This window comes from Diceros bicornis, chromosome 11, assembly GCF_020826845.1.
Source record: "Diceros bicornis minor isolate mBicDic1 chromosome 11, mDicBic1.mat.cur, whole genome shotgun sequence".
Taxonomy (NCBI): domain Eukaryota; kingdom Metazoa; phylum Chordata; class Mammalia; order Perissodactyla; family Rhinocerotidae; genus Diceros; species Diceros bicornis.
In genome coordinates, this window is record NC_080750.1 from 71,723,931 (window position 1) to 71,745,911 (window position 21,981).

The 21,981-nt window shown below is 60.1% G+C and overlaps 2 protein-coding genes across 3 annotated transcripts; both read left to right on the forward strand.

The window, feature by feature from the left end:
- The first annotated feature begins 3,645 nt into the window (after nt 1-3,645).
- HRURF (HR upstream open reading frame) lies at nt 3,646-4,067 on the forward strand. The gene has a single exon (XM_058550577.1). The coding sequence runs from the start codon at nt 3,957-3,959 to the stop codon at nt 4,059-4,061; it is 105 nt and encodes a 34-aa protein (XP_058406560.1). The 5' UTR covers nt 3,646-3,956; the 3' UTR covers nt 4,062-4,067.
- Nucleotides 4,068-4,171: 104 nt separating this feature from the next.
- Nucleotides 4,172-20,065, forward strand: HR (HR lysine demethylase and nuclear receptor corepressor). 2 transcript variants are annotated; one of them, XM_058550575.1, is made up of 19 exons: nt 4,172-4,232; nt 5,493-6,143; nt 6,854-7,643; nt 9,183-9,333; nt 9,412-9,599; nt 11,047-11,214; nt 11,996-12,085; nt 12,263-12,378; nt 13,185-13,266; nt 13,641-13,804; nt 13,918-14,154; nt 14,332-14,497; nt 14,690-14,759; nt 14,941-15,071; nt 15,191-15,310; nt 15,409-15,524; nt 17,550-17,714; nt 18,143-18,271; nt 18,456-20,065. In XM_058550575.1, the coding sequence occupies exons 2-19, from the start codon at nt 5,532-5,534 to the stop codon at nt 18,594-18,596; spliced, it is 3,636 nt and encodes a 1,211-aa protein (XP_058406558.1). In that variant the 5' UTR covers nt 4,172-4,232; nt 5,493-5,531; the 3' UTR covers nt 18,597-20,065. The 2 variants fall into 2 exon arrangements, with proteins under 2 accessions (XP_058406558.1, XP_058406559.1); XM_058550576.1 differs by having other exon boundaries at nt 11,050-11,214.
- Nucleotides 20,066-21,981: the final 1,916 nt, after the last annotated feature.

The following is a 21,981-nucleotide window of genomic DNA, read 5'->3' on the forward strand; positions in this document are numbered from 1 at the left end:
GGGTGTGGGCTGGGCTTCCCTCAGAGGCTGCCCTGTCTCTTTGAGAATCACTGAAACGTCTGCCCAGCACTGCCTCCCTCTGCATGGGGTTCCTGGCCCAGGCTTCATCCTCTCTGGCCTGACCCGTAGGGGAGGGTAGGCTGTGCTCTGGCCTGACTACAGCCTCCAACCTTCTGTTATCCTCCAGTGTGTCCACTGCGTCCCCAGGCAGGCTCAGGGCTGGACCTCCATTCCAACTGGCCTGGAGCACAGGTGTGCCAGGCTCCAGGCTGGGCACTGGGTAGGGAGATGAAGCAGCCTCGGCCAGCCCCCTTGGAATCACAGACCTCTGCTTGGCCTAGGTACCAGCCCCACTCAGGTTGTGGGCTCACTCTTCGGCCTCCGCACCCGCCTTGCCTGCTTCTGAGGGCCTCCTCCACTGCCCCCAGGTTCCCAGGTGCAGGTGGCCCTTCATTCTAGCCTTCCTTTTCCCTCCTCCCCACAGCCCACCATCCCTTGGACCTGTCAGGTGGCTCCTTTCTCTCCCTGCCTCTTTGGCCCCTCTCAGGCTGTGGCCCCTCCATATCCTGGCCTCCTCCACGTGCGCTGGCCCCATTGCTGTGTTTTTAGCTGCTATTCTCAGTGGTGGCTATGTAGTTAGCTTCTTGTTTAAACACGGCCCTGGCCCAGGCTGAGTTGGGGAGTCCTAGCTGGCACTGCCCCACCCTTGAGGAGGTTGAGGACATGAGCACTCAGGCTCTCATCCCTTGTCCCCCACCCACATCAGGGACTGCCATGCCAATAGCTGGGTAGGGGGCAGAATCCAGGCAGGAGGATGATGCCTGCTGCTCAGGAAATCCAGGGGGCCAGAGCTGGCGTTGTTAGGCAGAAGGTCCTGGGCCTGGGGCCTGGGTGGTTGGATCGCAGGGGAGGGGAGGTTGGGGGGTGGAGGAGGGGCACTGGGAAGGTTCCACTGAGAAGAGGAATTAGGTCAGGGACCTGGGTTGGGTGGGCGAGAGGGGAGGGGGCATCGGCTACAGAGCTTCCTCCTGGCTCCAGGAGCATCTCCACACTTCCCTTCCTCTCCCCCTCCCCCAGGGCCTAGGAGAATTCCCCTCAATACTCCCCCTCCCCCTTGCCCGCACCCCAGGCATTGCCACAAGGGTGGGGGGTGGGGTGGGGGGAGGCCAGCCTCAGCTGTCTGAAGGATGGAGGGGCTGTGGAAGCAGGGCTAGGTGCCCAGACGGCCGCGTGTGTGGGAGGGGATGTCCTCAGATGCCCTCCACCCGGCAGTCCCCGCTCTGACGTGGGTACCCCCCTCCTCCCTGCCTGGATTAGTGGCAGCTTGGCCTGACTCTCCGGGGCTCCTTCCCCCGCCCCCGCCTGCTGCCCTCCCTTGGGCAGGGGGCTGCTCCACCCGAGGGGCACAGTGCTTGCCCAGGTAAGGGGCTCTGGGGACAGTGCCAGGGCAGTGGCTCTGACTGCTGCTGCGCGTGTCAGCATGAATGTGTGTATTAGCGTGTGTGTGTCAGCGCTCCAGGAGTCGGGGTGGGGTCGAGGTGGGCCGGGGAAGGGCCCACGCGCGGCTGGGGGCGCTGGTCAGCTTGCTGGTCCACGAATCCAGCATTGTGTCCACGCATGTGTGGCTTTCCTTGTGTGTTTGTCTTTCGTGTGTCTCCTCAGCTTTGCTCTGTCTTCAGGCACAGAACAGCCGGCTACAAGGCTCAGTGGCCTGGGGAGCAGGATTGGGAGCTGGTTGAGGATGGAAAGGGGCTTCTTCCGCCCACCCACCCCCCATGGCCCCTGGGCATTTCAGAAGCCTGTCCTGAGATTCCTGGTCTAGGCCAGAGACTGTGACCTAACAAAGCAGACAGAGCAACTGGGGGTGGGGTGGGGGGAGGTGTCTGTCCTGCTCCCCCGGGACAGTCCCTATCCCCTTTGGGGATGATAGTGACAGGCCATCAGGGCCCCAGACAGCCCAGGCTCCTATCCTGCCCTGCCCAGCCTCATGTAGGCCCCAAGCGGCAGGAATCTACCCCCCTCCCCCACTCTCCCACAAGCTTCTGCTGCCAGAGGACACAGATGGGGGACCACAGGCACACCCCAGCCCCTCATCTGAACCCTAGAACTGGCCTGGGAGCAGAGGCTGGGGCTTAGGGGCTTGGGATTGCAGTCCGTGTTAGACCCTCCACAGTTATTTCCCCTGGCACATTCAGGTCCAGGCCACCCTCGGGGGAGCTGGGGGAGGAAGGGAGTGTTAATAACTCAGTCATGTAAACAACCCCTACCAGCCTGCCCTGCCACAGAACCGGCCTCTGTGGGGAGGCAAAGGGGCTGGGTGAATCTATGCCAACATGACCCAAGTCATGCCCAGTGCCAGCCCCTCAGGCCTCCTCTCCTCGGGACCCCTCCTCTTCCCCTCAACTGCCTCCTTTCCAGTCTCTTGGGAGGAAGGCTCCTCACGGCTCTTCATGGCTCCCCTCTCCAGGGATAGGGGTGTGACCTGGGACCAGGCTGGAGGCATCCGGGAACTCATCCCTTCGATGGGATGGGGCTGGGTGGGGTGGTGCTGCCTCTGCCCAGGTTTGGTGAAGGCAGGCCGAGGATGGCTTCCACACAGAGGCAGAGGAGTCGCGGGGTGGGAGGTGGGTGCCTGAGGGGAAGGGAAGTACCCGTTGGGCGTGTGGGTTTCTGTGTGTGTCTGAATCTGTCTGTGTGTGTTAGAATCTGTCTGTTTGTGTCTGTGCTGTGGAACCACCCCCGCAGAGGAGCCAGGATGCTTCCTCTGGTGGAGGGTGGAGGGTGCCCTGCTTTCCCATTTCCTCTCCTCCTCTCTGTCCCCTCCCAGGAGCCACTCCCATGGGCTCCTCTCCAATGTTGGGCCTGGAAGCACTGAGAACACAGGATGGGGCAGACCCCCAGAACATGGGGCTGGAGCAGGTGGTAGAGCTCATCAGGACCCACCTCCTTTCCAGACACTTGGTGAAACCGAGGCCCATAGAGCAGGGAGACTAGAGCCCAGGCCCTGCCAGAACTGCTAACACAGGACACTGCGCCACTGGGCCAGAGGGAGCTTGGGTGGGAACATAAACAGCAGCTTGGTCAGGTGAGGATGAGGCAGGGTAGACACCGGCTGGCCTGGTGTGCCCACGTGCCAGAGCTGGAGAGGACCAGGAGCGAGTGGTCCAGCAGGCCTGGGGCGGCTGGTGTGGGTCAGAGCGCCCATCACTGACTCGCGAGAACCCCACTGCCCCTGCCAGCTCTGGCACTGCCCCCTCCCAGGGGCCTCGCCCGAGCACCCCGAGGGGCACCCCGCCCCACCGTGGCCCAGTCCGGCCCCTCCCGCCCTTTGCTCCAATTCCCGGGCTTGGCACCTATAGTGGGGGTGCTGCCCGCCTGCCAGGCTCCGGGGCCGGGCCCACGGGAGGGTGGGGCTGCTGGGAAGCTGGCACGCTGCCCCGGGGGAGCCTCTCTCGGCAGGCGCCCGGGTGCCGTGGGGGGGAGGGGTGAACAAAGGGCTCATTCTCCCTGTGCGCAGCCGGTGGCATCGCCGGGGCGTTGGCGGAAGCCCCCAGGGCCCGGGAGGGGGCAGGCCCAGGCGGGGCCGCCGAATCACGGGCTCCTGTTTCCCGCAGGGTGCTGGAGGAGGAAACCGGCAGAGCAGCTTCCCCACTCTCAGTTGCGCGTCTGGCGATGGCGATCAGAGGTCCTGCTGCGCTCTCCGCCGCGCTCTCGCTCCATTAGACGCGCTGCGCCCTGCTGCGCGCTCGCCGGTGCCTCTCTCCTGGGTCCCGGGATCGGCCCCCCTTCCAGGCACAATCCCCTCCCCCGGCCCCTCGGCCTTTCCCCCTTCTCGGCCATCTCCAACCCGGGGCGCGCGTTCCCCCCGGCCCGGCTCCCTCTCTCCCTCCGGGGGCACCCGCTCCCCAGCCCCGGCCCGGCCCTCCCCGCGGCGCAGCACGGAGTCTCGGCGTCCCATGGCTCAACCCACGGCCTCGGCCCAGAAGCTGGTGCGGCCGATCCGCGCCGTGTGCCGCATCCTGCAGATCCCGGAGTCCGATCCCTCTAACCTGCGGTCCTAGAGCGCCCCCGCCGCCCCGGGGGAGAGAGCGCGCGAGTGCGCTGAGCAGAGAGCGGGAGAACGAGTCTTCCCCCGTCGGACGGAAGGCCCCGGAGCCGGTCCATGGGGAGCGGGCGCCCGCCGGCCACGACGACCGCCGCCGCCGGCGCCGCGCCCGTCCCGTGAAGCCCGGGTAAGCTCGGAGAGGGGGCGCAAGGGGCCTGCCTTTGGGGGACACTCGTAGCGGGCACTTTTGAGCCGACCCCGGGCCACACGCAGGGAGTGACTTCTCCGTGCTCCTCGGGCTGGGCCACACATCTGATAGTTAGGATGCCCACTGGGGCTGGATCGCGTTGGAGCGGTGGCCCCAGAAAACGCGAGCGCCCTGTATCACGGCTCCCTGAGCTCCCTAACCGCCCTTCTGGGGCTTCACCGAGCTGGCCCAGGGCGCCTCGCTGAGAGCGCTGCGGCTCTGGTGCCACCTGTCATCCTGGTACTTTGCACGCACGTTCAATTTTCCCTCCTTTGCCTCTCTCTGGAGCCCAGCCCGCTTTCCCCGCCTCCTTCCCTCCCCCGGCCAGGCTGCAGTTACCAGCGGCTGCCATTGGCCCTGGCACTGCCGGCTGGACTGGGGCAGCTTGACCCATCCCAGCGGAGGCCTCTTAATCACCTCTCCTTCCCTCGGGGGGCTGCGGTGGAGATCCCAGCTCCCAGCAGTTGTCCTGGGACTCGGCTTCAGAAGCCAAGAAACTGTAGAGCGCTGGGAAGAGGCCTGGGCTCTCCCCGGCTGCCCAGGTATAGGGAGAGAGACCAGCCAGCAGCCCTGCCTGGAGCCTCTCCCCAGTAACTCCAGCGTGCCCTGCCTGCACTTCCCACCCCTACACGCCTAGGTGGGGTGGAGGGGTGGCGGTGAGCAAGCAGTGCCCCAAAACCACAGACTGCAATGTGGGAAGAAGCCTCTGAGACTGCATATTTCCAGGGCTTATTTTACACTGAGGCCGTGGGGGGTGACGTGACTTGCCCAAGGTCACGTAGTGGGTGACGGAGTCAGAGCCAGGATCCAGCCTTCTTGTCTCCTCCTGCAGTGCCCTCCTCCAAGCTCATCTTTTGGGTTCTTGCCCCCTGTCCCTCCCCATGGCTTCTGATCAGGTTCCAGGCTCAGCGAGGCTGGAACATGTCATCCTAGAAATGGCAGTCTCTGCTGAGCCCAGGCGGGCTGTCAAGTCCCGGGCATTAGGGGGAAGAAGTGACTTCCCCACACTGGAGCATCCCACCCAGGCGGGTCCTTCAAGCTGCGTGTGAGCAGGCAGCATGGAGCCCAGCTGTGGGTTGGCAGTTGCCTTACTGGTTTGAGCCGCCTGGGTGCTGCCAGGGCGGTACCCACTCTGTACCAGGCAGTAGGCTGCTTGAGGCACGTGCCTAAGAAGCTCATGCTTTGGTGCTTATGCTCCAGGGACCTCCTCTGGGAGAGCCCCATGAGGGCAGGAGAGTGATGGAGAGTATGCCCAGCTTCCTGAAGGAGACCCCGGCCTGGGAGAAGACGGCCCCTGAGAACGGCATCGTGAGACAGGAGCTGGATACTCAGCTGCGAGAGAGCCTGCGCCGTGGGACGCTGTGCCTAGGAGAGCCCGCTCCCTTCTGGAGGGGGTTCCTGAGCACCCCAGGCTCCTGGCTTCCCCCTGGCTTCCCCCAGAGCCCCAAGGACACGATCCCACTGGTGGAGGGTGAAGGCCGCCAGAATAGGGAGAGGGAGGCCAGCTGGCCAGGTGGCAAGGAGGGGCTGCGCTGGAAGGAAGCTGTGCTCACCCATCCCCTGGCATTCTGCGGGTCCACGTCCCCACCTTGCTGTGGCCCCCTGCTTCCTGAGCATAGCGGTGGCCATCCCAAGAGTGACACTGTGGCCTTCCGGCCCTTGCACTGCCCCTTCCTTCTGGAGACCAAGATCCTGGAGCGAGCCCCCTTCTGGGTGCCCACCTGCCTACCACCCCACCTAGTGTCCAGCCTGCCACCAGAACGTCCATGTGACTGGCCTGTGGCTCCACACCCCTGGGTGTACTTGGGGGACCAGCCCAAAGTGCCCTCTGCTTTCAGCTTAGGAAGCAAGGTGAGTGTTGGAGCAGAGAAGGTACCTGGGGCTCAGGCCACGCAAGGTAGCTCAGCGGTCCTTGAGCAGCCCTGCCAGGGCTGCGCCACTCGGCCTGTCCATTCCGACGAAAAGATAAGGCAGCACCCAGTAGAGGAGCCTGTCAGCTCAGACAAAGTCAACCCCAGGCAGTTCCCCCCTGAGCAGCTCCATCTCACGAGGCCTTCCCTGCCTTCGGGCCTCTTCGGGCACTGACTCACCCATTGTCTGCCCAGGACAAGGCCCTGGGAACAGGGCCTCAGAACATGTGGTCTTGCCCTGAGGAGGGCAAACAGGGCCTTCCTTCCAGGAGTGGGATGTGCGGGTGGCCCCATGGTCTATGTCTACGGCACCTCCCCCAGAGGCGACCTTCATGCCAGGGATGAGATTTAAAATATTTAAAACCCAGTATGGTACAGGGCATCAGACAATCTGAATAGATTCTAGAGGCCCTTTGGCTGTGCTAGCCATTAGCCTTTTAGTTGCTGGATTGTGGGGAGGTCTGGGGGTCATTAGGGCAGTGAAGAGGCACTTAGGAGAGCAGTACTGATTAACCAGTATGTGAGTCCTTTGGTATTTTCACAACCCTTAAGGCCACACAGGTGCACACCTGCTGGTGGTCAGTTCTACTCATCCTTTTAAGCACTGGGAACCAAAATCAGCACTGGCTTAATCCCTTCTCCTCTCTGTAGGGCTTTTACCACAAGGATCCAAGCATTCTCAGGCTGGCAAAGGAGCCGTTGCCAACTACAGAAGCTGGGTTGTTGGGCTCAGCCCTTGGTGGGCATCTCCAGAGAACTGGGGAGGTGGAACGCCCTTCACTCCACCAGAGGGATGGAGAGACAGGAGTCGGCAGGCACCAGAATCTTTGCCCACTTCTCCTCGGGCATCCAGACACTGTTCCTGGGACCTCCTGGCCCACTTGTCCCCCAGGCCTGGTTCATACTCTTGGCAACATCTGGGCTGTCCCAGGGGGTGGGAAACTTGGGTACCAGCTGGGGCCGTCAGCCACATTAAAGTGCCCCTCTCCTGGGCCTCCTACCGCCCAAGTGGGCTGTTGCTCATCTTGCCCACCCGCTAGAGATGGAAGTCTTGGCTCTTGTGGGAAGTGCCAGGAGGGCCTGGAGGCAAGCACCAGTGGGCCCAGTGAATCCAGCGAGGAAGCAAACAAGGACCCTGGTCCCAGGGCCTGCCTGCCCAGCCATCACACCAAGCTGAAGAAGACATGGCTCACACGACACTCTGAGCAGTTTGGGTGCCCAGGCGGCTGCCCCGGGGATGAGGAGAGCCCAGCTGCCCAGCTGCGGGCCCTCAAGAGGGCAAGCAGCCCTGAGATCTGGGGAGCAGTGGGAAGCCCAGCCGCCAAGCGCCCACCTGACCGTTTCCCAGGCAGTACGGGGCAAGGGGCCAGAGGATGGCGGGAGGTGCTGGACTCGTCATTTGGGAACAAGGCGGAGGCAGAACAGCGTGATGACCACAGAGGTAAGGGGGCGGGGGAGGGGCTGCAGGGGGCCCTACGTGGGAGGGGGCGGCCAGGACTGGGGCTTTGCAGGGAGGTGGGGTCAGTAGGTCCATTATGAGTGGATCACACCCCATTGTCCAGTTCCCTCCCAGTTGTGATAGCTCTCTGGGAGTTCCTTAGCATCTACAGGCCAGAGCCTTCCACCAAGTGCCGTCTGTTTCCATTCACCTCCTCCGAAGCCATGATGTGTTGGCGGCAGTATAATGACATGGTTAAGAGCATGGGCTCTGAGTCAGAGTGCTGAGTCCTGACTTTGCTGATCGGTACTATGTGACCTCTGGCTGGTTACTTCACCTCTCTGGGCCTCAGTTTCTTCATAAGACTGCTGTGAAGATTAGATGATCTAATTCACCTAAAGGGCTTTGAAGGATTCCTGGCACTTAGTAAGCACTCAATAAACATTCACCTTTATGATTATTTGTGCCACAAATCCCCATCTGGGGGATTGCGTCTCCTGAAGGACCCTTTGTCCTGCCTCAGGAACAAAGAACTACTCTCTTGGCCAGCTGGGATCATGGAAATTCAGTTTGGACTCTGCCAATGTTAGGGCCTTGGGCACATCCTGGACCCCTCTGTTACACTGTGCCCTTCACGGAGGGCTCTGGCACTGCCGGCCCCAGCCTCCGTTCTTCAGGATCACCTCAGTTTCTTGGCCTCCTGGACTTCTGGGCCTGGATCAAGCCTCTCTCACTCTCTCTTTTTTTGTGTGTGAGGAAGATTAGCCCTGAGCTAATATCCGTTGCCAATCCTCCTCTTTTTTGCTGAGGAAGATTGGCCCTGGGCTAACATCCGTGCCCATCTTCCTCTACTTTATATGGGACACCACCACAGCGTGGCTTGATAAGCAGTGCGTCGGTGCGCGCCCGGGATCTGAAACCCCGCACCCTGGGCCGCCAAAGCGGAGCACGTGAACTTAACCACTATGCCACCAGGCTGGCCCCAGGCCTTTCCTGATGGCCTTGCCTAAGCACCCCTGCATGTGGCATGGCTCTGTTCACTCTCTCCCAGGCCCCTGCCTGTGCTGGGAAGTTGCTGGCCCCTCCGCCTTCTTGGGTTACTGCACCTGTGGCCTATGTTGAAACTGCCCAGCCTTCTCACCTTCCGGCACCTTCCGTCCACATTGGGATTGTCTCCTCATGCTGTCATGCAGCCAGCGGTGTCACAGCCCACGGTGGACCTCTCCAAAGTCTGCACTGGCTGGATCCTGCATTTGGGGCAGGCCCATTGCCCCACCTGCCCCAGCCTTGGGCTCAGCACCCAGACTCCTCCTCTCGGCCCAGCAGTCCCTGTCAGAGCACTGTCAGGCTCCCCACTCAGCCTTATTTACGAGGCTTCTAGCTGCCTGGTTCACTGTCGCTGGTTCCCAACCAGACATCATAGGCCAGGGCCTAGGGACTGGGCTGGCTCTGTGTGTGGGCGGGCTGGGTGCTAAGGCAGGGCCTGAGGTTCGCATAAGCCCAGGGAGCCCAGACTGCTGACCAGCTACATTGTCTTCTCAGGACCCCGAGATGGCAGGGCCAGCCTCCAGGACCCAGGGCTTCAGGATACACCTTGCTCGGCTCCCCCGGCAAGCATTGCTCAGTGCCAAAGCTGTGCTCAGGCAGCTGGAGAGGCAGGAGGGCTGGCCTGCCACTCCCAGCAAGTACCGAGGTGAGCCCTTGCCCCTGGATGCCTGCAGCATCCTCCTACTCAGGACTCCCTCCTCACCTTCCGCTGCCCTGTCTCCAGATTGCCTCTGGGAGGGGAGCAGCAGCAGGAGGAAGACTCGGCAGCCAGCTCTGAGGAGGGAGGAGGGTCTGGCCTGGAGGCCCGGCTCAGCACGGGCCTTGCCAAGCACCTGCTAAGTGGTTTGGGGGACCGATTGTGCCGCCTGCTGCGAAGGGAGCGGGAAGCCCTGGCCTGGGCACAGCGGGAAGGTGAGCAGGACCCACAGGGCATTCGGGACCCTGCGAGGGCCTGGTCCTGTGATCACTGTGCTTTCACGAGGAACATGGGCCAGCAGAGAGTGGGCCCTTCCCTCCCACCAGCACTGCCTGTCCAGCCGCCAACTCAAGAGAGCTCCTGCCCTGCTTTGCCCTTATTCTCGGCTAAGGCTCTTAGTCAACACACATTCTGAAGTTTCTGGCCCGGGTGGGGGATGTTGGGAAGGTGTAAACCTGGTCCAGCCCAACTCTCTAAGAGCTTTTGGGCTTGCTGGGGAAACAAGACTGAGTGCCAAGTGTCTCTAAGAGTTCTCGAGGGTAGAGGAGCTCCCTGCAAGTTTGTGCCATAAGGAAGGCGTCCAGGGTGGCGAGGCTCACGGCCCTAGGAGGCTGGTAGGGTTTGGGCTGAGGTTAGAGACTGGTGGAGCACAAGGCGTTTAGCTAGTCCCTCTGGCTCGAGGCTCTCCCTCCTGCGTCCGTTTCACAGTACCACACCTGAGGTCCTGTCACTCCCTGGGTGGGGGCCTGTTGGTAGCTCCCTCTTGTCCCAGAAAGTCCAGCCCCTTTCCCTTTCGTCAGCTGGCCCCGTCTCCCCTGCCACTCCCTCAGCCCAGATTCCCGGCACACCGCCCTCCTTCTCGGCTCACCTGAGCTTGTCTGTGCCCTCGGGCCTTGGCACTCTCGTTCCTACTGTCTGGAATGCCCTTCTCCTCCTGTTCTACCTGGTGAATGAAAACTTACTCATCACTCGGGGCCCATTTGTGCAGCTGCCCCAACATCCCCACCCTCATCCTTCCATCCCGTTCTCATTCTCCCACCCACCCCATGGTGCCATAATCATTGCCACGTTTATGGGTCCGTCTACTCCTTGGAATGTGAGCGCTGGGACAGCAAGTGCCAAGTCCTGACCAGTTCTGAATCCCCAGCACCCAGCCCGGGACAAGACAAGGTGTTTGTTGAACGAGTAAATGAATGTGTGTTCGCTGGCATCCTTCCACTTAACCAGTGAGAGTTTAGTCTGAAACTCTGGGTGAGGGAAGGAGTGGCCTCCTAAGGTTTCTTCTTTTGACATACAGAGTCCCCTGAAGAAGGACCACCGTGGGAGGGAGTGAGGGAGGGAGGTGGTGAAGGGATGTGTTGGAAGTGGTGTGGATTGGTAATTCAGGGCCATTGGGGACTCCCTGCGCAGGAACTGGGGAGATGAGGCCTGCACTGTCCCTGGGAGGGTTTGCTGCAGACGACGGTGCTGCCGGGAGGTTCTTTACAGGGACAGCCAAGTGAGTGAGGGTGTCTGTAGGGGGCCTGTCTCCCCTCTGGGGCAGCCCCTCGGTGGAAACTGCCCCTGCTTCTCCCCATCCCTGCCTGGAGGACTCCCACATGAGGTCATCAAAAGGGGCCTGTGGCTTGAGCCCCCTCTGACCCTGCTCTCTCCCACGGTCAGCAGGACAGGGGCCAGCCGGGACAGACGACAGCCCAGGCATTCCACGCTGCTGCAGCCGCTGCCACCACGGACTCTTCAACACCCACTGGAGATGCCCCCGCTGCAGCCACCGGCTGTGTGTGGCCTGTGGCCGCATGGCGGGTGCTGGGAGGGCCAGGGAGAGAGCAGGTGGGAAAGCATCTGGGAGCCGAAGGTGGCAGGGCAGGGACAGGGCCTGGGAAGGGCTGCTCTAAGGTTTGTGGCCGTTCCTTGGCTGCCTCTCCCCAGGAAAGCCTCCCTCCCCTCCTAGCCCCCACCTCAGCCACCACTGCTCAATGCCCCTTAGAGCAGATCTTTCCCTCTCCCTAGATCAGAGGCCACACCTGTGTCCTTACCCACCCTTAAAAGAAGTGGAGGGCCCACCCTATGCCTCCCACTTTGCTCAGCTTGCACCTTGTTAAGCCTTACAACACTGTGAGCTGGGTATTATTGCCTCCATTTTCCAGATAAGAAAAATCAGAGCAGTTGGGTGACTTGTACAAGGTCACACAGTAAGTGTTGGGTCCAGGATTTAGAGTCAGGTCTTTTGATTCCAAGTCCTGTTCTCTTCACGGTTCTCAGCTTTCTCTCCCTTGGCTCAACTTGGCCACCTGAGGGCTTGAAATTTCCCAATGTTCCAACACACGTGGCCAAAAAGAGTTCCAGAGTCAGAAACGTTTTGGAACACTGTATTCCATCTGTATTCCACTGATGATCATCTTGGAGTCTTGCAACACTTATCAGCATATTAAAGTCTCTGCGTTCTGCGAGCAGAGAATCCTACGTCACTACTGAACCCAGTTTCGTAGAAAGCCCATGTCTGGTCGATTGTCGAGCCCCTGACTTAGATATCATGCCCTTGCCCTTCTCCCCTGACCTTAGCCTGTGGTTACCTTGGTTCTGACACAGCTTCTCCCTTCCCACCCCACAGGCTCTCAGGAACAGTCCACGGAGGAGTGTGCGCAGGAGGCTGGGCACGGGGCCTGTCCCCTGATGCTCACCCAGTTTGTCTCCAGCCAGGGTGAGCCATTTTGGAGGGATAGGGTGTGCAGACGGCTGATCCTGGGGGAGACCAGCTTCCTGTGTGGATGTCCCTCAGCCCGATCCTATGCCTTCCCGGTTGGTGAGGCCAAGCAGCCCAGGGGTGGCCTCCTGTCCTCACTCACCACCAAATTCCATTTCCCGTCTCCCCTCACAGCTTTGGCAGAATTGAGCACCGCAATGCACCAGGTCTGGGTCAAGTTCGACATCCGGGGGCACTGCCCCTGCCAAGCTGATGCCCGGGTGTGGGCCCCGGGAGATGGGGGCCAGCAGGTAAGAAGCAGGGCATGGGACAGGTACAGAGCACAGCTAGGCCCCAGGGCTGGGCAGTGTGTCTGCAAATTTTGACCCTGGCAGGGTTCGGCCCTTTCCTTTTGATGGGGATGATGAGGGACATGGAGGCTGAGTAAAGTCAGGGTACTTCTCGCCCGCCTTCCCAAGAGATTAGGATCCGTGGAGTGAGCTCTGGCATCCACCTCACCTCGCCCTGCCCCGCAGAAGCCCAGAGCTCCTGCTCGCTCTGTGCATGCTACCGCTTGGCTCTCGCCACATCACACAAGGGCGAGGCCAGCGCGTCCTCCTCTCCGCCCCCAGGCGCGGGCCCCTGCAGGTAGGGCGCTGGCCCCGTCTCAGTCACCCCTGCACCTAATACACAGCAGGTGTTCAGTATGCATTTGACAAAGTTTTTATGAAATTCATCTATTATAGAAGTCGTTCATTCAAGAAATAGTTTGTTGAGTGCATGTTGTGTACCAGACACTGTGCTGCACACCCACTGTGGAAAATTTGGAAAATACAGACAAGTATAAAGAAGAAAACAACATGGCCTGTCATGCTGCCATTATCATTGTGACACATGTCTTTCCTGTCATTTGCCTATATATGATTTCAAGTCTACTGTAGTCTATTGTAGACGGTTTTCCACCTAATGTTATATCATATAACATTTTGCTCCTTGTAAACACGACTTAGGACTTAGAAGAGTCCATTGTTAATACTTGTGGGTTGAATTGGATTGAGTCGTGTCTGCCATTTTTAAATCTCTGGTTGGGTTGGGGGGTGGTGGATGGGTATAACAGAAGGAGCCGACAGAGAAAACTCTCCCAGCTCCACAACCTTCTTGCAACGGGGATACCAACAGGACCAAGGACATCAAAGAGGGTGAGTGGCCTGCCCCTCGCTGAAGCTGGGCCAGGGCTGGAGTCCCCAGGAGACACTGGAATTGCTTTAGCCATCCCTTCCCCCCATAATCTCTGTCACTCTTCCCAAGTCATTCCAGAGAAAATAAATCTAAATACAATCTAGGACAAGCCTCCTAACCCCTCTCCACCAGGCCCGCCTTCTGAGCCCCTCCTTCAGAGGGGGAGCTGCCGGCAGGAAAGCTGGTGGTGGGAGGCGAGTGCATCTGGAGTAGAGCTGACGTGGGCAGTCCCAGGGAGGGGAGAGCGGACTGGGCCAGGACATGAGGGAAGGGCCTGTGGTCACCGTAGCCTCAAGAGAAAGGTGAAGCCCCTCACCATTTTCCTTCCCGACAGAGACCCCGGACTCCACAGATACCCTGGCAGAGGACCGTGCTGGCCGAGGGCCCCTGCCTTGTCCCTCGCTCTGTGAACTGCTGGCCTCCACTGCTGTCAAACTCTGCTTGGGGCATGAGCGGATACACATGGCCTTCGCCCCCGTCACTCCAGCCCTGCCCAGTGTGAGCAAGGGCATGGAGGGAGGGCTGGGGGCCCGAGGACAGAGGCTGGGCTGGCCCTTCCTGTGGGGTCGGGTGAGTCCTGAGCCCTCCTGGCCCTCCCTCCCTCCCTGCAGGATGACCGCATCACCAACATCCTGGACAGCATCATTGCGCAGGTAGTGGAACGGAAGATCCTGGAGAAAGCCCTGGGGCCGGGGCTGCGGGCCGGACCGGGCCTGCGCAAGGGCCTGGGCCTGCCCCTCTCCCCGCTGCAGCCCCGGCTGCCTCCTCCTGGGGCTTTGCTGTGGCTGCAGGAGCCCAGGCCTCGGCATGGCTTCCACCTCTTCCAGGAGCACTGGAGGCAGGGCCAGGTGAGCTCCCCATTGCCCCCTCTCACCTCTCACGGCCTCGCCTACCCTCAGGGCTGTGGTCCCTAGGGCCAGGCGGAGTCCCCACGCTGTTCTAGTGCCCCCTACAGCACACCCTGGCCTGGCCATGGTGGGCGCCCCATCTGTTCTCCCATAGCCCCCTTCCTTTCCCCACTACAGCCTGTGTTGGTGTCAGGGATTCAGAGGACATTGCGAGGCAACCTGTGGGGGACCGAAGCTCTTGGGGCTCTTGGAGGCCAGGTGCAGGCACTCACCCGCCTCGGGCCTCCCCAGCCCACAAGCCTGGGCAGCGCTACATTCTGGGAGGGCTTCTCCCGGCCTGAGAGTGAGTATCCCTGATTGGTAGAGGTAGCTGGGGGCCTGAGCCGGGTGGTGACAGAGTCTCAGAGTGACTCTGGGGACAGCTGGAAGCAGAGCCCTGGGCTGAAACTGGACTCTGTTGCTGCCACTGGGGCAGGGGCCTCTGGGCCAAGGAGGTTCTTCCCTGGGCCAAGGACCTTTCTGTCTCCTCCCCTAGTTCGGCCAAAGTCAGAGGAGGGCTCAGTCCTTCTGCTGCACAGAGCTCTGGGGGATGAGGACACCAGCAGGTGTGTATGGTACCAAGGGCTGCTCTGACTTCCCCAGCCACCGCCCGCTCTTTGCCATCCTTCCTCTCCTCCTTCTTCCCCCACCACATGACCCTCTGGGAGTCACCCCAGTAGTGGAGGCTTCGACAGGGTCTCTGTTGCCTGGGTTGAGCCTGCTGGCTGTGACCCACTCCCTCCACAGAGTGGAGAACCTGGCCGCCAGCCTGCCACTCCCAGAGTACTGTGCCCAGCGTGGGAAACTCAATCTGGCTTCCTACCTCCCCCCGGGCCCTCCCCTGCGTGCACTGGAGCCCCAGCTGTGGGCAGCCTATGGTGAGTGCCAACTCCACTCCTGCCCAGTCCCTACCCCCATTCCTGTCATCTCTGGGCACACATGTGCCTGTGTCAAGGTCCTGGGACCCGTTCTCCCTTGTCCTTTCTCCATCATGCAGGTGTGAGCCCACACCGTGGCCACCTGGGGACCAAGAACCTCTGTGTGGAGGTGACTGACCTGGTCAGTGTCCTGGTACGTGCTGAAGCCCCACTGCCTGCCTGGCACCGGGCACAGAAAGGTGGGTCCTCAGCTGGAGGCAGGGGTGGGGACCAGCTGCAGACATGAGGTGCTGTCTCTTCCCGCCCTGGACCCCCCTAAGCCAGCTTTCTCCCTCAGACTTCCTCTCAGGCCTGGACGGAGAGGGGCTCTGGTCTCCGGGCAGCCAGGTCAGCACTGTGTGGCACGTGTTCCGGGCACAGGACGCCCAGCGCATCCGCCGCTTTCTGCAGATGGTGAGGAGGGAGCCGGGAGCCCTCCCCTTCCCCTGCGCAGCCCCCGTGCTCCCTGGGAGTGGGGGCTCCCAGCCCCAGAAGCTCTCTCTGTCTGTGTGTGCGCCCTGTGTGCTCACTCCCCCGCTCAGGTGAGCTGGACAACCTCGACCCACAGACAGGTGCAGAGAAGGCAGACTGGGACCATGTAGGAGTCCTGCAGTGGGGCACAGAAAGAGCAGGGGGTTGAGGCGGGTCCTGGTAATGAAGTGAAAGCAAGAGCTGCCGCAGGCTGGGGGCCGTGCAAGGGCTGTGCGTACATCCTTTCAGTTATTGTCACAACCACCTCGTGAGGCAGGTACTGCTGCTTTCCCATTGTGCAGATGGGAAAACTAAGGCTGCGTGGTGGAGCTGGGACCTGAGCTTATGGCTATTCCCACCCCTGGTCACGACACTATGCTCCTCCTGGGGGCAGGCAGCCTCCCCTTCATGGGCTCTGGGTGGGGCTGGCAGAGGGCAGAGAGAAGCCCATGTGAGATGCCTCCTGCTACTCCCCTTTCCGTCATCCACACCTTATGAGGAGGTGCTCCTTGAGCTGCTAACAAGTAAGGGCTGAGGGAGGCAGCTTGGCAGTGGAGGGAGAGACTGCACCAGGCTAAGGGGCGGGGGGGGTGAAGATGAGGGGGTGAGCAGGAGGCAGGAAGCTCCAGGGGGTGGGGGAGGTGGGAGGCCAGTGTTAAGATTAGGGCAGCCCAGTGGTTCCAAAGTCTAGCTGAGCCCTGATTGTCCCGAGGAAAAGACGTCCACCATGTGTCATCCCTGCTAAGGCACAAGCCTACACACAGACGTGCAGATGCCAACATGGCTGCCCAGCACCGCCCTCCTGCCCACAGGCATGCGTGTCTGCAGGCATATCAATAGACACACACAGATCTGTAGATGCACACACAGATGCTGGAACACGCAGAGGGGAGCAGACAGAAGCACACCTTCACACACAGATGGCCTCGTCTAGTCTGGGTGTGGCTGGTTGTGGGCAGTCCCATACAGCCAAACCCGATGATTCACGGGGAAGGTCTGAGGGGCATATTCTCCCGGGGTGGCCTGGGAAACACTGCTTCTAGCTCCAGGATGGACTTGAACCTCCAGGGGCAAAGAAACCTTGGCACCTGCCTGGGGCTACCCTAGGGTCCAACCTGGCTCACCAGCCTCCCCTCTCCCCATGGCCTAGTCTTGGAGCCCTGAGCCCTAAGCCCAGGGACACTTGCTGAAGTCCTAGCTGAAGGGGTGGGTTTAGCTGGTGGCCAGTTGGAGCACGATGCAGGTGTCAGGTATTCACTTCTGCAGTGAACATCTCCTTCTCTGGCCTCCATGAGGCCCTGGCTGCCCAAGTTGCTCCCTGCTCTGGCTGGGCTGGTGAAAGCCCCCATAGCTCTGCCTGCTTCAGAGGCCTCCGCCTGGACAGGCAAGCCTGTCTATCCACTGGGAATCAGAACTTCTGTGTGGCCTTGCCTTTTCTGGATCTGGGATCTTAGAAGAATCTGATAAATGCTTTGGATTGTCTCCCCAGGGACATATAGCTATCTCCCCACCTATGGTTTAGTGCACAATTCAGGATGTCCACAGGACTCCAGGTTAAGAGCTCCTGGTGCAGATGGTTTAGGAGTTGGGATGATGCAGGAGGTCTTCCGGGGTTTTGGAGAAAGGGGGACCTTTGAGAGAGAGAGCAAGGGCCCAGGGCCAGGGACGCAGAGGCTATTCAATGTGTCGAGCCACAGTAAAGTGGGGATTTAGACCCCCGCTGCAGAGCCCTCAATCCTTTCCTCTAAGCTCCTTCTAGCCAAATCTCTGTTCTGCCAATCTGTGCCACTCCAGCCCCTCACCGCCCAGCCCCTTTCTCTCCCACCCTAAGTTCTCCCCTGCCTGCCCTTCAAGACTTGACCGCTTCAGCTCTTTCCTGCGCCCCCGGCCTCTGGGAAGCCAAGGCTCGTTCTGCTGCAGCCTGCCCTCGCCTTGCCCCTTACTCATTCCCCCTTCTCTTTCTTTGAGGTGTGCCCGGCCAGTGCAGGCAACCTGGAGCCTGGCACCCCGGGCAGCTGCTACCTGGACGCAGGGCTGCGGCGGCGCCTGCGAGAGGAGTGGGGCGTGAGCTGCTGGACCCTGCTGCAGGCCCCTGGAGAGGCGGTGCTGGTACCTGCGGGGGCTCCCCACCAGGTGCTTCCCCAGTGGGCCAGGGCCTCTGCAGAGAGCTCAGAATCTCAGAAGCGGCAAGAACAAACATCACTGTGATACAGTGTTCCCTGGCCTGTTACAGCCTTATCCTTCTCAAGCCCCCAGAGCTGGGCAGGGCAGGAATTCAGGCCCCCACAGCAGGGAAGAGGAAACGGCAGAGAAGCTAAGCAGTCTTGAAGTCATCAAGCCGAACTGGGCTTTGTGTCCTCAGATGCCGACTGCCTGTGCTGTCTCTGGCATCCCCTTGGCCTGGTTTTGGCTGTGCCCTTGGGGTACCTGGTGCTGGATCCAGGGCCTCTACTCTGAGAGCTGGGTTGGGGTCATTATAGGAAGTAGAGACCAGAGGTGCAGCGGGAGGATGATCATCCTGGGCCTCTGCTGACCCTCCTGCCCCCTCCTCCCTGGCACAGGTGCAGGGCCTAGTGAGCACAGTGAGCGTCACTCAGCACTTCCTGTCCCCCGAGACCTCTGCCCTCTCTGCTCAGCTCTGCCACCAGGGACCCAGCCTGCCCCCTGACTGCCGCCTGCTTTATGCCCAGGTGAGTATGACACTGGCCAGGAGGCTGGGTGTGTTGCCCAAGTGCCCCTGTGGCCCAGCTGGGGTGGCATAGCAGATCCAGCTCTGTGCCAAGCAGGCAGCCAGCCTGGGCCCAGGAAGGGCATTCTTGGGGGGAGGGCCCAGGGCTGTGACTGAAAACTCCTTATCCTCTCTCTTTCTCCTAGATGGACTGGGCTGTGTTCCAAGCAGTGAAGGTGGCTGTGGGAACATTACAGGGGGCTCAGCAGGGGGTGCCAGGTGTCTGGGGTAGGGGCGGGGCAAGTAGGCCAAGTGCTCAGCCCAGGCACAGCTTCAGCAGGGAATGATGCTGGGGGACGTGGGGACTTTCGGTGAATCCTACAAGCACCACTCTGGGCACAAGCAGGGCACCCTGTTCCCCACCCCTGACCTGGGCCCTAAAGCCAACAGCCACAGTGCCACCACAGCTCACTGCCCTGCACAGGCTGGCGCCTGCTCCACCCCTGCGCCCCTCTGCATGGTACCAGGCCCACGTTGGGGATGATTGACTCCCTCCAACCCCTGCCCCCAACCCAGGAGACAAACAGCCCTTCCTTAGGGTACCTTGGGAATCATTCTGGTTTAAGCAACACCTTCTGCTGCCTCATCCCCTGCTGCCCACCTCTGCCTCAAGCTCTGCTTACACCACCCACGTCCTCCCTGCGCCCCACTTCACACTGCAGGCATGCTGGACAAGGGGCCGCCAAAATTCTGCCCTCTTTCTAGGCAGCTGTGAAGAGTGAGGAGGGATGGCATCAGGGGACTGCCCAGGCTTGGCTGGAGGGAATGATATGGGCAGTGCCCTGTCCCTCCTCCCTCCTCTCACCTCCCTCCTTCATAATTTCCATTAAAGTCTGTTGTTTTGTGAATGCTGCCAGTGTGGTTGGCCCTGCTTCTGCAGGCCACATGGACTGGGGAGGGAGGGGAGACATGGAAATGGAGTGTGTGGGTGGGTGCTGGGGCCAGGGTGACAGGGACCTCAAACACCCCTGCCTGCTCTTCTGGAGGACCTGGGTCCCTGCCTCTTGCTGAGGAGCAGAGGGAGCCTTCCAGGGGGCTGCCCCTGAAGATGCTCCTGACAGCCACAGCAGGCAGGGCAGAGCCCTGGGGTGCAGCAGTGAGGCGGCCTCCCTGGCGGCATAGGCTGCAGAGATCTGGAGCCCCAACACTTCCTGCAAACTCCAGGCTGCCCCATCTCTCCTGTCGGACCTCACCTGGAGCACCCGGAGGGTGGCCCAAGAGAGCCCTTGCCCAGCCGTCTGCCCTCAGTGTCCCAGGCCCACCACCCCGCCCTGGACTGAACATGCTGCCCGACTGCTGCCAGCCCTTCCCCACCCCAGGGCCCTCTGGTGTGGCTCTGCCCGCTCCCCTGCCCTTGTCCATCTCAGCCCAGCACGCTCCGACCCTTGTTATACCCAATTGTTTCTGCGGTGGTTCAGGGGATGTTTTTTTATGAAATAAAATTTTTTATTATAAATGTAATATACTTTCAGAACATTCAGGAAATAAGAAAAAAATCACCTGTAAGCCCACTTCCACTCACCCCCAACCCAACCACTATTAGTATTTGGTGTACTTCCTTCTAGCATTTTCTCCAAGGAGCTGACTTACGCACAGTTGAGCCGGTGTGTTTGTACTTGGTTCTTCCTTTAACACTGTGTTGTGATCATTTGCTGTGTTGCTACCTGACTTTCATTTTAAACAGCTGCTTATATTCCATAAGTGGCTTTCCTGTGATTTATGTAATCATCCCCCATTAAAAAAAAAAAATTAGGTTTCTTCATTGTTTGCAAAGCTGGGTTATTTTCATTTTTTGATGGGATAGAAAAAAAAGAAAAAAGAAAAAATTAAGGACCTGCTACACTTCACCGTGCCGCTGTTTCCATCTAACTGATCTCCTTTCTCCCCTTATCATTATGTTGAGGTAGATACCATTTATTTCCATTTTACAGAAGAAGAAACAGTCAGGCAGGGATTAAGTGAGTCACCCAAGGTCACACAGCAATTTTAGTGGCAAAATTGGGATTTGGACCAAGTTTCCTGCGTCGAGCCACCTCATTTACAGTATCGTCTTCCTGCTTAATGGACTCTGCAGACGGGCCTGCTGGCCTCTCTGTCCTCCTCCTTCCAAAGGAGGCACTACACAGCTGGTCAGGTTCCAAGTGGCCCTGAGTGACCCATCCCTACCCACACTTCACCTTACAGAGCTATGTCCTGGTGTCACCCCAGAACTCCAAACATGGGGTCCTTCCTGTGGGAAGATGGGGATGGCCCAGTCACTGCACCTCTCTCTTCCCCACAAGACCTCTCTGCTGCCTCCCCTTGCATGGTGGGTCACAGCACCCTCGAGGGCACACTGCAAACATCAGGTGGACCAAATGTTCCAGGACTGGACCTGGTAATGAAGCCAGTCCCGGTGGGGACTGACCCTCAGGCTCAGCTTGGGGCACTTGGTGGCATTCTTCCTCATGGAGGCACGACTGGCTCCCCGCCGTCCAGCCTGCCCCTCGGGCCTCTGCTTCTCCCAGCACCCCCGCTGTCCACCTTCAGCTCCAGCCCCTCTCACCGGCCTGGATATCACAGAGGCGCATCCCTCAGAGCTAGACGTGACCTCAGGGTGGGTATGTCCAACGCTGCCTTCTTCTTATAAAGTACATTTTTTAGACCTTTTATTTAGAAATGATTTTAGATTTACAGTCAAATCACAAAGAAGTACAGAAGGTTCCCAATTACCCTTCATCCAGGTTCCTCTCCTGTTAACATCTTACATACCACAGCACAGAGATCAAAACTGAGACATTGATATCGATGCAACACTGTTAACTAGGCGAGGGACTTTACTGGGATTTCGCCAGTTTTCCACTCATGTCCTTGTCCTGTTTCAGGATCCACCAGTGCCTGCATTTTACAGATGGCCTAGAGGGTAGATGGGGTTCCCCCAAGGTCACTCACACAGCCAGCTTGTGGCGGCAGAGCGCAGGCTGAAGCTAGACTCCTTTCCCTTGCACATTGGGCTACTGCGCTCGTCACTCTTCCTGCTTCGTCAGGGGCCAGGGCTTGCTGCTCCGTAAGCGACTCCAGCTCACAGACACTTGTGCCTCATGCTGTCCGCCAGCCCCTGACCCTGTTCCCAAGGTTGCCTACACTGCCCTCCTGCACATGTGCTCACTCGCACACGCGTGTCCCCAGGCCCTGGCACGGCTGGCTCAGGCTTCGCTCCCGTGGGTGCTGGGAGTGGTACTGCGTGGTCCACCAGTTCAGCCACTCCTGTCCACCGCCTGCGCGGCCACCCCCAAAGCCAGTGCACGTCCCTCTCTGGGAATGGAGGACGCAGAGCAAACTTGACGGAGGCCTTCCTTTGTTTCTGGTTCTGGAGGTTTCTATCGCAGCTTCTCCCCACTCCAGCTTTTCCTGTTCTGTCTCAGGCACTCTTGTCTCAGTGTGGTATGTGTGATCCTCCACTGCCTTGAGAAGGTCTACTTTCTGTCGTCTCCCTCAGCGCTCCGGCAAAGGCTAGGCACACCCCTCGAGGCCCCTCTGCCTGTGCAGCCCTGCACAGTTTACAAGTGGCTTTCATGTCGCCTCATGTGCAGGATCACCACTTAAGAGAAGAGGAGCGCTTTTCCAGTGACGGGGGGAGTGGAGCCGCCGTTTATTGCCTCTTTGCTCTTCCGGGCAGGCAAGCTGTCTGCT

Excerpts from the sequence above, each read along its gene's own strand:
- HRURF (XM_058550577.1), top strand. The coding sequence starts at position 3,957 with ATGGCTCAACCCACGGCCTCGGCCCAGAAGCTGGTGCGGCCGATCCGC.
- HR (XM_058550575.1), top strand. The coding sequence starts at position 5,532 with ATGGAGAGTATGCCCAGCTTCCTGAAGGAGACCCCGGCCTGGGAGAAG. Across the intron at positions 9,334-9,411 it reads CACTCCCAGCAAGTACCGAG|ATTGCCTCTGGGAGGGGAGC; the intron begins GTGAGCCCTTGC and ends CCCTGTCTCCAG. Across the intron at positions 14,155-14,331 it reads AGCACTGGAGGCAGGGCCAG|CCTGTGTTGGTGTCAGGGAT; the intron begins GTGAGCTCCCCA and ends TCCCCACTACAG.